Here is a 13,264-nt window from a genome sequence, read left to right as displayed (position 1 = left end):
CTGTTAGACGTTTGTGGGGAAAAGTGTTACATGATGACCCAAATAACAGCTGTGAAGGAGACTACTCTTGGAGTGGGTATATCTCCTGAGATTGCACATTGCAAAAAACTACACATAACAATTTTTTCCCTATTTCTCTTGGATTTCCACCAACTTGGGAATCCCTTGTCCTCTCTTGTAGACTTCCAATTCCAGGGGTGTGGAAGGGATAATGCACGACTTTAGGAGGCAGCAAGACTGATATCTTTTCTGCAAGCCAAGACCTTTTAAACCTTGCAAATGAAATCGAGATCCTGAGAAGGTGTCAAAGAAAAATTCGAAATTTGGCTAAAAGTTTGCAAGATACACAGATACGCATTTTTTGAAGGACAATTTACCACCCTTGCCTGTTCCAGGCGTTCGGTTAGTTGGAAAGCGGTGCAAAAAAAAAAAGCGAGTGAAAAAATTAGGGGAGGGGGGTGGGGAGAAGAACGCCCCCTCGCCTTAGACCTCTCGTCATTTTTTCGCTCGCTGTTCCTTGCGCCTCTTCCCAACTAACCGAATGCCTGGAACAGGCTATCACCACCCCTAATTCCCATCACCTTTTCCAATTTTTCCTCCCCCATCACACAAGCTGTAACATTTCAACTGCATTCAAATTTTCTCATTTTATTAAAATAATAAATAAATTTAATTCAATTTAATTTAGGAATGTTTTCTTCGACAGCATATTCTGTAGCAACAGACCAGCAAACAAGTACAAACGAATAACAATAGAAGAAGAAACTTCATATGAATCGATATACAAACTGTGTAAAAACTTTCACGGTTTGACAAAGAAGTTTTAAGTTGGTGAACATAATTCACTTCATCTGGAGTAAGAGAATCACCAATTCCTAGAACATCTCGCAACTGACAAATGCTGACAAAATTGAAAACCCACTGTAACCAACCGGCTTGAAAAAATCCATCAATTCTCACTGGATAAATCCCAAGCTGATTCGCTAAAATGCCGACATAAGCATCGTCTGGGGGAATTCTTGTCACCTTTCTCGATAACTCGACCATTTTTGGAACTAAACTCCATGAAACTACAAACATGGCCCCTTTACAAAACATGGGGTATCTATTCAAAGGTAGCTCGTCCTCAGCAACAAAATGACGATGAGTTTCATCTCTCACTACGATTCCACTATATAGAACTCCTCCGTAAAAAGAACTTGGGTCACCATTAACGTTCAACCACTCAATCAACTTGGGTATATCGATATAAACATCGTCATCCGTCTTCAGAATATAATTACATCTAATTTTTGATGCCCATTGAAATGCCATTAGAAGTTTCGTGGTAATATTTCGATAACCGTCTGTGTAATCACCGATTAGCAAGTCTCCGTATTTCTCGTGTTCCGCCATGATGGATTTATTCATTTCAGAGCTCGAAGCTTTTCCCATCATAAACACAATTTTCCAGGGTTGATCGCCACGTATGTGAGTTCTTTTGAAATTTCCCCAAGTTTGACGTATCATGGCCCTCCTTTCCGCGTTTTCTTGCTTGTTTGGAGAGGATGAAATGATCACAAAAAGAAATAAAGGTTGCTCAAGGTATCCGCTTGGTTCAGTGATAGGCAAAATGATTTCGTAATTGCTGTGAGGTTTTCTGAGATCAGTTTGGATGTTTTCTGGTGTGAAATCGTTCAAGATATTCTTGACGAAATATATTAAAGGTGCAATCACTGTAATGCATAGTGCTAGCCAAAGAAATCGGCGTCTCCGTCTTATTGTAAACATGTGAAGTAAAGCCAAGTTAAGCGAAGAAGAAATTGCTGTATTCCCATCTGATGCGATGTGCATTGCATCAATGCATCTCATCAGTCATGTGCGTCGTCACATGTCGATACCAGTCTCCAATGATTCAAAACAAGGGCACGCAACGCGTACGAAGGGTAGAACACGAATTGAGATATAAAATTCGGGCTACGGACTGCGGACCAGGACAAGGGTATAAAGTGCGGACTAAGCATATAAAATGCGTTTAAAAGTGAACTACGGATAAAAATAACGAGAACCGATCAAGGATGTAAAGCATAAATTAAATTATTTTGCGCGCCAAGACTGCGCAAGTGATGGCATGCAACGCAACGACTTTATGGGACCTTGTGTTAATCGTTGTCGGCTCGTATTTATACGTTGTTGTTTTTTATCGAAGAGAGTGTAAACGTCTTGTTCAAAGTTTTGTCGTCCGTTGAACTTCGTAGGCATTCACCCCGAGCTAGTCTACCTCGGCAAAGTTTCCTACAGTCAAAACAATTGAACCTACCTTTCGGATCGGAGCCCTTACGGACAAAACAACTGAAAGGTTTAATTTTCGTTCAAGAGTGAATTAATGATTCATTATAAATAGGAATTTGCTTTCATTTTTTCTTCAACATTCCATTTTCGAAATGAGTCAGTAATTCCTTGTTAAAACGGCAGCTCGATTCAAAACCAAAATCCAAACTCGATTGTTGAGTGGATTATTGTCTGGCTTCACAAAACATACACGTTTCACTTTGGCTAAAATTTGCATCCTTTCGCTTACTAGCACAAGGTTTGTTCTCACGTTTCGCCACTCGCTTATTTTATAACACTCCCATAATACCAAAGGAGAGGAACAAAATTTTGATGTAATGAAGAGGCTAAAAAATTCTACTGGCGGAAGAGAAACGTACAGGGAAAAGATGTCTGATCCGGTTTTCATTTTCAGATTCTCACATGCCTACTGAATGAAATCAACAACATTTTGAGTCTTGAAACGAGTCTCCACTTCAACTCCAACAATGGAAGACTAGAGTAAAGGAAACAAAAAAAGAATTAGTTTCTCACACTTGGACAAAGTTTTTAGCTGTTTTGACTGTTTTGACTGTTTTGGCCGTCTGTCCGACGAACTTTGCCGTTGCCTACAAGCAGGCTTTCTGCGGGAAAAAGCCTAACTTTGTTGAGGTTAATCAACTTTTATGCTTACAGCCTTGCTTCTTGTTATTTTCCCTTCAGTTAACGTTTATAAGCAGTTTGTATGTTTAGTCCGCATGTTATACCCTTGTCCGTATTTAACACCTAGTCCGCAGTCAGTAGCTCGCGTTTTATACTTCATTCAGTGTTTTTATACCCAGACCGAAGTCCGCGGTCAGCGTTTTTACTCAGTACTGACCGTAAAGAAAACAAACTGAAAAGCGCCGTGACGTAGCCCCTGCCTTGGGAGTCGGCTGTGTTCTCGTGCGTTTTTCACGCGAGGATGTGATTTTCGCGCGACTTGTTACGTAACCAAAGAGTGTATTGCGTATCACATAAGCACTTTATTATGTAACTGAGCGGAAAAGAAAATTCGGAAACGTTGGTGCGAAACTGAATCCATGTGCTGCCTATCGACTACAATTTAGCGATAGAAGCTTTCGTAAAGTGACTTGCATGCGTTGTTCTGTTCATTAAAAAATCTTTGAACATCTCACGTGTCACTCAATGTGTCTGCAGTTACACGTGCATTCAATGGAACGTAGTTGATCCTTTTTGCACGTTTCATTTTTTCACCTTTTTGAGCAATAAAATAAAAGCACAGGCAAAGTCGCTGCAGACATGTACAAAGAAATTGCAGACCTAGGAAAAGCAGATAACTTTTTTAATACGTTTTTTCTGGATAGCCGCGTGCACGGCCTTAACCATGCACGAGGATTTAGCTTGGTATCGTGCTACACTGTGTACTCTATACTGCTGTGCCCTTCAGAATCAGCCATCAGCGTGCACTGCACGTGGACTCTTCGGAAAAGACCAAAAGGTGTTGTTCAAACAAGAATTAAGCTAAGCCTGGTCAAAGTAAATAAACGAACCCGTCGCACAGAAGAACTAACTTATTGGAATGCTTCGTTGCTCAAACAACTAAATGGTACTTAATTAACTGATGGGCTTAAATAATGTTAAATCTTAGCCACAGTTGTAGCGTGAACTTCTTACAAAGTAGAGCAACAAGTGAACGCAGAAAGCAGGCAAGTGTCGAAATGAAGAGTAGTTTATCAATTGCTCTGCTGAGCAAGAATCCTTGCGAAGAAAAGTCGCTTTGCAAAAAGCTGGACGAGATTGACAAGATGAAAAACAAGATTCTTCGGGAAACAACCGCAAAAATGTCCAACTTTGCCCTGCAACATTTGTACATTGCCAAGTACTATGACGCGAAAAACGGAGAGCAATGCCGCCCACCGCTCAAAGTCGCACCGAACAGTGTTTGCTCCTTGCCACGTTTGACAAAAGGCACTGAGAAACAACAACAGCAGCCGTCACAAGCTTGTTTGGAACCGAGAGGCGATTGCGTAACATCCAAACCAAGGTATCGTAGGAGCTTTTCTGAGAAGTCTCTTACCTTGTCAGCGAATTTAGCTGACGAAAAAGGAGGCGTGGAAGACGAAGGCAAGACCCACAGCACTTGCAGTCAGCCCAGCAGTCCCCGTCGGCTAGTTTCAGCTCAACAGGCCAAGCCAAAGTATCGACGTAGTTTGTCAGAAGTTGTGGCCCCAAAACGTTTCATGGTGGGGGGCGAAAAAGAATCAGGAAACGCCCCAACAAGGTTCCACGCTTGGGACGAAAAGGAGAACAGCGGCGACGCCGCCATACTAAAACCAAAGAATTCAAGAAGCATTTCGCAGTGTGTCGCTCCGAAGTTGGAAGGTCTTACACAAGAAGGGTGCAAAGAAAATGCTGGAACTAACGCAGAGAAAGGAGGTGAAACTCCAGCCGAAGCGCTTATCAAGAGAAGGAAACAGCTGCAAAGGAGGGTGACTGTGGCGAGCGAGACGGCGCCCACAATTAGCAAAGAGATCTGTCGCTGGCAGCAAACGGTGAAATTGGTAAAAGATCTGCCAAAGAGTGAACAGGCAGAAATCTTTCGGGGAGCCTGCTTCTTTAGGATGGCTGTGCCGGGGTTCAATAGCGCTACGCCTGCAAAGCCGGCTGAAAAACCGACACGACAGAGAAAAATCTCTACAGTTATGCCGCCCTGCAGACAAGAGCTTTCGCCTACAGCTCATAGCCATTTTACTACGCTTAACAAGTAAAACAGACAAGTCGCAAGCTACAAAAACTACAGTCAGAGTAACTTAGTTTAAAAAGCTAAGCTTGCATCCGAATAATTTGTATAGTATGTAGAGATTTGAGAGACCATTGAATAGTGATCATTGTAGATACACTTTAAAACAACGTAAATCAGTGTACAATAGTTATAAAAGCGATGCAAGTTGTGTTATGTAATGATACCCGGACAAACTGGCCTTGAAGTGAGTTTGCTGTTTCTTAGCAACGCCTGGAATCACGGCTTAGCGGATGTCAATCAATCAAGCCAACTTACTCAACTTGAATCGTGCGTTGCGTAAAACCGGTTTTATTAGCCTGTTTGTAGTTGTATAGAAGAACATTTAACTTCTGTAGCAGTCCCAGACTGATCATGGATATTGTTGCTTTGTGAGAGTAACAAATTAAAGTATATAAACGCCTGAAAGCATACCATGTAACCAGATTATGCAAAAAAAATTCAGCAAGTGCTTAAGTACACAAAAACCTTTTCGAACATGTGTTGTACATATTTTTTGATTAGTATGCAAAGATATGTAAGGGTACGTATACCTTTTTGTTAAATAAATCGGAAAAGGTAAAACTCTTGAAGCACTGTCAATGTGTTGTCACAGTGAATGTTGTAACCACTGAAGATAAATTGCAAAAGCGCGCGTTAAAAAAACAAAAACAAATAGCGATAAGCAAATTCTCCACACCATCGTTCATTTATTTCATATAGTACTTGTTGACAGAATTAATACCATAAATTAGTGAAAGGGGGGATAAAAAAAGAACGCCTGAATAGCAGGTTAAGTTTTATGTCGCGTGACTAATAAATTCGACATGGGTAATAGATCATAATAGGGATAGAACTGATAGATTTTGAAAAATGCCGAAACACGGTCAAAACAAATTCCACTTTACAAAATATTAAAGAAATGAACAGCACCAAGTTTAAGTATTGCTCATGATCAATAGCTTTTATTTGAGTGGTCGCACACAGGGTTTAATCCACATACTTAAACATTACCACGTAAAGAATTGCCCAATAGCTTTCATTTGAATGGTCACAAAAACGTAAAAAGCGTTAATAACCGACCAGACAGTCCTTTCACGATGATCTAAAGGAACGCGGCATTATCATATTGTAAAAAAGACGTACGCGTATTGTACGCAATTTACAAACACCGCAAGTTTTGTAATATTAATTTGTACATGTTTGTTGACCCATGCAAATAAAATTTGGCAAACGTACAACTTTAATTTGGAGTTGATTGCCTAATACTGTTGTTTCATGAATATTCTATTTTTCTTAAAACTTACAAGTGCGTCAACTAATGAAAACAGTACGCGACATTGTCTATTTATCTCTCATTTAGAAAATGCCCCAATCATATACATTAGACGTCTGTATGGCTATGTAGCAACTCGTCACACCTACATTTATAAATTTGACAAAAATATTTGTTTAGTGTTCAGTGGACTCCGTCAAATTGGCCAGTTACAAACCCGGGGAGGGGGTATTCCCTATAGTGACTAAAGTAGACCATACGGGGAGGCTCCGCCCGAAGGGTGGCCTTTTTCAGTTTGCAGGTATATAATTATAGTTATTATAGTTTTTAAACGACCTTTCAAAATATCTAGAACAGACCCTCTGACCGGTCGATTAATTTATTATTTTATTTTTTACAAGTTATCCAAGTGAAAAAGTAAGAGTTGAGGTATCCCTTCCGTACGTATATGAAAGGGGTACCATTTTCTATCGAAGGTATACGAGAGGTTTACTTTTTCTGTCAAGAATGGTTTATAAAAGGGTAAGGATTTGGACCTCGATGCTAAGACTCCCTGTATAAAAAGACGAGAAACGAGGTTACAAAATGGCACAATCGCTATCAATTCATCGTATCAAAAAGTTTCCCAGACAAAATTTAATTTTCGTTAAAAATATGAATACTTATAAGGAGCCCAAAGAGCCCCGACGTAAGCAATGATTGTCCTGTTTCTCTACCCTTTGACGTTTTACAGGCTTGTGTTAAGTTTCTGTTTAATTCATTTATTTTTACTTCTCAGAGGAAAAACAATGTTACAGTCTCAATGTAGGAAGTATTTTTCACAATTCTGATCACGTTATTTACATCAGGCTTTTTTTTTATACAACTGGCACTCAAATAGTAAGCAAATTTATTTGGGCAAAACATTTTGCATAAGAAGTTAGTAACTATTTATAATAATTAATTTGTTGAATGATATTTTGATTTTTAATCCTTACATAATTTCCCAGTTTGAATCATAAATTATGTACAATATTTTTAATATATGTATGCATTTCTGATAAATTAATACCTATTGGCTATTAAACCTTAAAAACCACATGAAAGTTTTTAGTAATTTTATAAAAGTAGTAAAATTAATAAAAACATGCACTTCTATCAGTTACAGCCGATTTGATTAACTTGTGGTAAATGTTTTTTCATAATTTACACAAAACATTATGCAACTATCAGCATTATGTTACAGGATAGTGGTGGTGGTGGTGGGGGGGGGGGGGGTGGAAGGGGGAGTTAGGCATAGGACAAAACTAGCTGAGAATTTTTGTACAAATGTCTCACCCCCAAGCATGGATAAATAAAATAAATAAATAAAATAGGTAACCAGACAATGGGCAATGCTTCGACCGCAAAAGAAACCCATGGTAAATTAAAGTAAGTGTTAAGGTATGTGTAAATGGCCGCTTTTCAGCAAGACACAATCTACAGGGCACTAAGACTTGCGTACAAGTCAAGCTCACAAGGTAAGACCGGAAATGAGAAGCGAAACCGTGACTTTGTCAAAATCTACAGGGAACTAGGATTGTTCCCAGATACTTTGTTTCTAGAGTGACCAATAAATACATCTACGTAAAATGTAAACTCTGTACTTGATTGTTTCTGTGGCCTGAAGTGACTAGAATGAATGTTACTCCCTTTGGGTGAGATAATAGTCCGTTGTAACATTTTGTCAGGTCAGCCCAACAGTTAGCTGTTTAGACCTATTTATACTCCTGGGTGGAGAGTCCCTTGTGTTTTGCCCAAGAACACAATGTTTGCACCAGGACAACAGTAGATCCAGAGCCCAGGGGGGGGGGGGTACTTGCAGTATACATGATGGGGGGAGGGGGGTGGTGACGGAGCTTCATATTGGGAACCCCCAAAAAAATACATGAGCCTGAAATTTTACACCCAAAAAAATACCTGGCATCAAAAATTTTTTTTACCCCAAAAAGTACAAGACCTAGCACCTCCTTACTGATTTATTCAATAAAACAGACTTTAAGACCTAAAAAAATATATGACAGATCTCTTGACCCAAAAAAATACCGAGGGTGTAAATTTTTCAACCGAAAAAAAATACGTCTGACCTCCCTGTCATGTATACTGCAAGTACCCCCTCCCCCCCCCCCCCTGGGATCCAGAGTCCAGTGTTCTAACCATTAGGCTCTGCAAAAAGGGCTCAAAATAATCTTACAGTTGCTGGTCATGTTGGCCGGCCAAACATATTTTATCTTGGTCACATGTTGTTTTAGCCAGCGAATGCAGACATTTTTCCGGCTGTCATTTCTACCTTTCGAGGGAGAGAAACGACAGCCAGAACTACATAGACCTGCGTTTGTAGCTAGGCTAGTGTTCTGACTGGTCAAAATATTGAATAGTAGTTTTAAACCAGCACTTGTTTTAATCGCTGTTCTTTGAATTGTGTTCATTTGTGTTGCATAAAAAAGACCCGCTATTTGTTAACTGTTTTGGCTGCAAATGTCTTGAATTAAAAAAACCAGCTTCTTTCACCCACAATAGCAAAACAAAACAAAAAATGTGAAATTTGTTAAGTGACAACATTTTGCACCTTACCCTCCCAATTTTATTGACAGCCGTTCATATGGTACAACAGATCTGGTATCCCAGTTTACAAATATTAATGTACAAATAAACCTGATTTATTTTTATTATATGTATTTCTTATCAATAATCAATATTTATAATTATATTAACTCTGGATGGGCAAACCAGACCCAAGACTTAAAACTAACTGTTTTATACAAGCTAAATAATTTGTTTAATATCATACTATGTGAGACATTTGTATAGTCCGTCCACTGCTTCTCTCCTCTCGGCTGTGTAGCTGCTGCCCAGCTGTTTGCCCAGGGCCAACCACAATGGACCAATCCTGGTTTAAAGCACACCACTTTCTCCAATAAAACAGGCATTTTGTCCACCAGCAATATAGAAGGGCAGCGTCAAGAATTATCCCAAATCCATTGACCACGTAAAAAATTACACATGCTGTTGAGATGCACAGTTCAGAAGCACTCACGGAGATAGAGAACACATTAAGAAAAAGTCCAACAACAAAAACAGTAAACCAGATCAGAGGAGTAGGCTTGTCTTCTGGTTTGCGCCACTAAAAGTGAACAAGAAAAGTTTGTTAGTCAACTAGTGCCTCCCTCAATCAATGTGTATAATTTCGCTTTTTTCACGATCCCATAATACACTTTGTTTACCCCCCACAATTTTTTCATAAGCGTTGTTTTCAATTTCTCTTTGGACGATTGTAGGTCACTGTAAATCCCAAGAGAAATTGAAAACAAAGCTTATGCCAAAATTTTGGGGAGTAAACAAGATGTATTATGGGAACGGCAAACCAGCGAATACTGCAGGGAGGGGGGGGGAAGGGAAGGCAATGGACAAGTTTCTCATCTAGGGAGATGAGCAATAATTAATTTAATTTAATTTTATGCTTCAGATACAACTATAAACATCTGGCGTCTCTGCAGACTCCTGGGATTGAAACAAACAGTCTCTACCTTTAGTGTTTTTAACCAAAACAAAGATAATGAACTACTGGTACCTCAGCATATGGCCTTCCCTTTTTCTTGATATTAACTTTATGTCGACACAGTTCACAGGTATTTTTCACTTCTTTTTTGAACCAAGTTAACAGACAAGATGCATGAACATGCTTTGCAGAGCCAGAACAGTGGCACGGCGTTATGAGGACCTCTTCCCCTGAGGAGTGACATATCCGGCAAATGCTTTGGGACTCAGACATATCAGAATTTTCCTGATCGCTTATTTTGCCTTGCATTATTGTAGCTAAATGCTTCTGCTGAAGGTCTTTCATCATGTTGTAAACTCGCTGCTGTCGTTGCTGTCTTCTGGCAAGACTGGTCTGTGGTGCCTAGTCAACAAAGCAGAATCAAGCTTAATTTTCTCTTCTAAACGTTATCTACCAATAATACTTTTCCATGCTTATATCCACCAATGCCACCAACAAATTTCCACCAAGAGAAGGTCACATTTGTACTTAGCTTTGCTCTCTTTGGCCTATCTTTTCTCATGCTTCACCCTTTTCACACACTCTTAAGACAAGACTTAGACAATGGTTAGTCAAAAAAAACCTAGAATAGCCAGTGGAGAAATCACTTGGCAGTGGTCTAACCTCTTGGTAGTCTGAACTGACCCATTTTGATCGGGCAAGTGACATCTTGGTTTCATACTCGAGAGAGGACTGAGGAGAGAGGAAACAACTTGTTGCGGCCCTTCGCGCCACCACCCCCCTCTCAGGTGATTTTTCTGGCTTCCAAACCTCTCTCTGCCTTTATCCAACATGGTGGCGAATCTACTTGATCCCGAGCTAATACTAATCACTCGCCCGACCACGGAAACACCTCCACTGCGGGCTATCTCTTGGTCGCAAGTTCATTAGCATAATGATTCCCTGGTAGCCGGGTGACCAGAAACGTTGCGTAATAATATAGGGAGGTGTCTGTGCTATAGACTGAGATGTCTGTTATGAGAGGTATATCAAGTAAGAATTTGTCCAGAGAGGAATAGAGAGGAATATGTCCAGTTTATAGCATAGTGACTCCCTGGTGGCCAGGTGACCAGATACGTTGTGTAATATATAGGGAGGTGTGCGTGACTGAGATGTCTGTAAGGAGTGGTACAACTGTATAAACTAACCTGTTGATCCTCGTTGTCTTGGGATGACGAGGTTCCAGAATCAGAGATGAATGGTGACACAACTTTGACTTTGTGTACAAATGTAGATGGTAACTGTTTCGTCTCTGATTTGCTGGCACTTTCTTCAGCAGAAGCCATCTTATGGGGCGACCTACTAGCACAGGATCTGGAAAATAAATAATAAATTATGTACTTATTGAGGATAGGAGCAGTTTGTTGTTGTACCTTTGTTAAATAAATGTATCTATAGTCACATAGGTAGGGCTTGAAAAAAGTGCCATCTGGTCATCTGAGACATATAGATTTTTCTGTTGGGCAAGTGACTTCTTATGCTCACTTGCTCAATGGTCAAGGGCCCAGGCAAGTCGTCTGATAAAAAAACAGTAAACTATGACAACCATGCAACTTCCTGGGCAAGCAACCCCTTGTCTTAAGGGCAAGCTGGACTTTTTTCAAGACCTGAACTGCTACAAAAATTGCTATATTTCGCACAATTAAACCCTAAATGTATTTTCGACATTTGTATACAAGCAGGCTGTGCTCTGGCGGCCCGGTGCCTCAAGCGACTTACTTTGCTGGGCTGCGTCTTTCTTCAGCTTTGGCTGGGCACCGTTCGACAGAGCCTTTGGGCACCCACAATATTCTAAGAGACAGCTTTGTACAAGTCCATGACATCTTTCGCACTTTAATGTCTTATATTTTCACTTGAGACAAAAGAGTGAGATTTATCACATACAAGTAAAACTGACACCTTTTGTTATAAACTTGCAGTTTTTTTAAATCCATACAGATTCAGCTACAATCAAAACTAGCAAAATGGGTGTTATTATATGTAGAAATGCAAATATATATGTCCAATTCATGTTAATACCAGTATTCCAGGTTGTTTTTATTATATTTAGGATTTTAGCATATACAATTTGGGCACTGCACCATTTAATATATTTCTTTTGAGTGCCATACCAAAAAAAACAATGCAACAACGGCTGGAAAGCTTCAATAAAAATATTAGTTTAAAGTAATAAACATAAAACCTTCAACATGGTAGTTTTTATAAGTAACTAGTCTTCCATTCGAAATTGCACATTTTAGTTCACTAATAGCTTATAAACATTGAGTTGCGATAAATGAAAATTGTACAATAGAAAAAAAAATTTATTAACAATTAATCAAAAGTGAACGCTGAAAAACTTCAGTGGATAATTTTTGCCACAACGTTGACAGATATTTAGACCGATCGACTATCATTCTGCTGAAAATGTAAAGACTTCCGCACACGCAATCAAACAAAGAAACAGCTCGCATCAAGATCTGTGTTCAATGGAAGACGAGATCAAATACCTTCCCACGATCACAAAATTAAAAATCGTCAAGTTTAGGCTTTGGAGAAATATTCAAATAATCTTTAGGGGATTATCTGAAGTTTCACGTTGGGAAAAATACATCGAAAATTGGCAAAATTATCATGGAAATGACTGTGATAAAAAAGTAAACACAGAGGAACAACGAAGTGAGCTCAATGAAAAGAACTCGCCAGCTGCAACGCGGCGAAGGCAACGGAAAGGAATCAACCATTTCATGAAACACAAAAATAATAATTCTTACCTTTCGTCTACAGCATCACGAGCCGGTCACAAAGAAAACTTGGCAGGGAAGCAAAAATTGTCGCCAAACAAATTTTTTTTCACATGCCGGATGGATCGGATGCATGAAGAAGCACTCTCACAATAAATTCGTACCCAGGCTGCAACGGATTATCGCAATGTTACTGGAGTAAGGAGGGATTTAAAAGTAGGGGGTGGGGGACGGGTGGGAAAAATTATCCACCGGATAGTGATTTAACAGTGCCAGGATAGTGTTATCCACCCGATGGACAACCACAGATGGAGATAAGGCTCATTTCTCTTCAAGACCTTCAGTTGGGCCAAGTCTGGTCAACTGTGCTGGCTCTGAGATCTCATATCCCCATTTACCCTCCCCTACCCCCTCTGGCATGGTGATTAACTTCCCCGGGATTCAGGTTCCGGAGGTTTTCTTTTTCTATTTCTAATTCATATTTTAACTGCGAATCTGCTGTATTTTCCACACCATCAGAGGTATGCTTTTTTAGCGCGCCATTTATAGAAGCTGCAGAAGTAATTCGCGCCATTTATCCTTGTTGTCGATCTCGATAATTGGTACCCAATCTACTCTCTCTGTGACCTGTGTGGGGA

The 13,264-nt window shown here is 39.8% G+C and overlaps 2 protein-coding genes across 2 annotated transcripts; both read right to left on the bottom strand.

Moving 5' to 3' along the window:
- Positions 1-640: 640 nt before the first annotated feature.
- Positions 641-1,807, bottom strand: LOC144657682 (beta-1,3-galactosyltransferase 5-like). Its single transcript, XM_078518039.1, has one exon. It carries the CDS (start codon positions 1,768-1,770, stop codon positions 685-687), a length of 1,086 nt encoding a protein of 361 aa, XP_078374165.1. The 5' UTR covers positions 1,771-1,807; the 3' UTR covers positions 641-684.
- A 5,493-nt stretch (positions 1,808-7,300) lies between these two features.
- LOC144657691 (E3 ubiquitin-protein ligase MARCHF3-like) lies at positions 7,301-12,765 on the bottom strand. Its single transcript, XM_078518052.1, has 4 exons — positions 12,657-12,765; positions 11,052-11,217; positions 9,937-10,266; positions 7,301-9,489 (listed from the first exon to the last, which is right to left on the bottom strand). The coding sequence occupies exons 2-4, from the start codon at positions 11,187-11,189 to the stop codon at positions 9,151-9,153; spliced, it is 807 nt and encodes a 268-aa protein (XP_078374178.1). The 5' UTR covers positions 11,190-11,217; positions 12,657-12,765; the 3' UTR covers positions 7,301-9,150.
- Between the last annotated feature and the right edge of the window lie 499 nt (positions 12,766-13,264).

Source organism: Oculina patagonica, chromosome 6 (assembly GCF_052425735.1).
Source record: "Oculina patagonica isolate OP01 chromosome 6, crgOcupat, whole genome shotgun sequence".
NCBI lineage: Eukaryota > Metazoa > Cnidaria > Anthozoa > Scleractinia > Oculinidae > Oculina > Oculina patagonica.
This window is presented reverse-complemented; position numbering and strand designations above follow the sequence as displayed.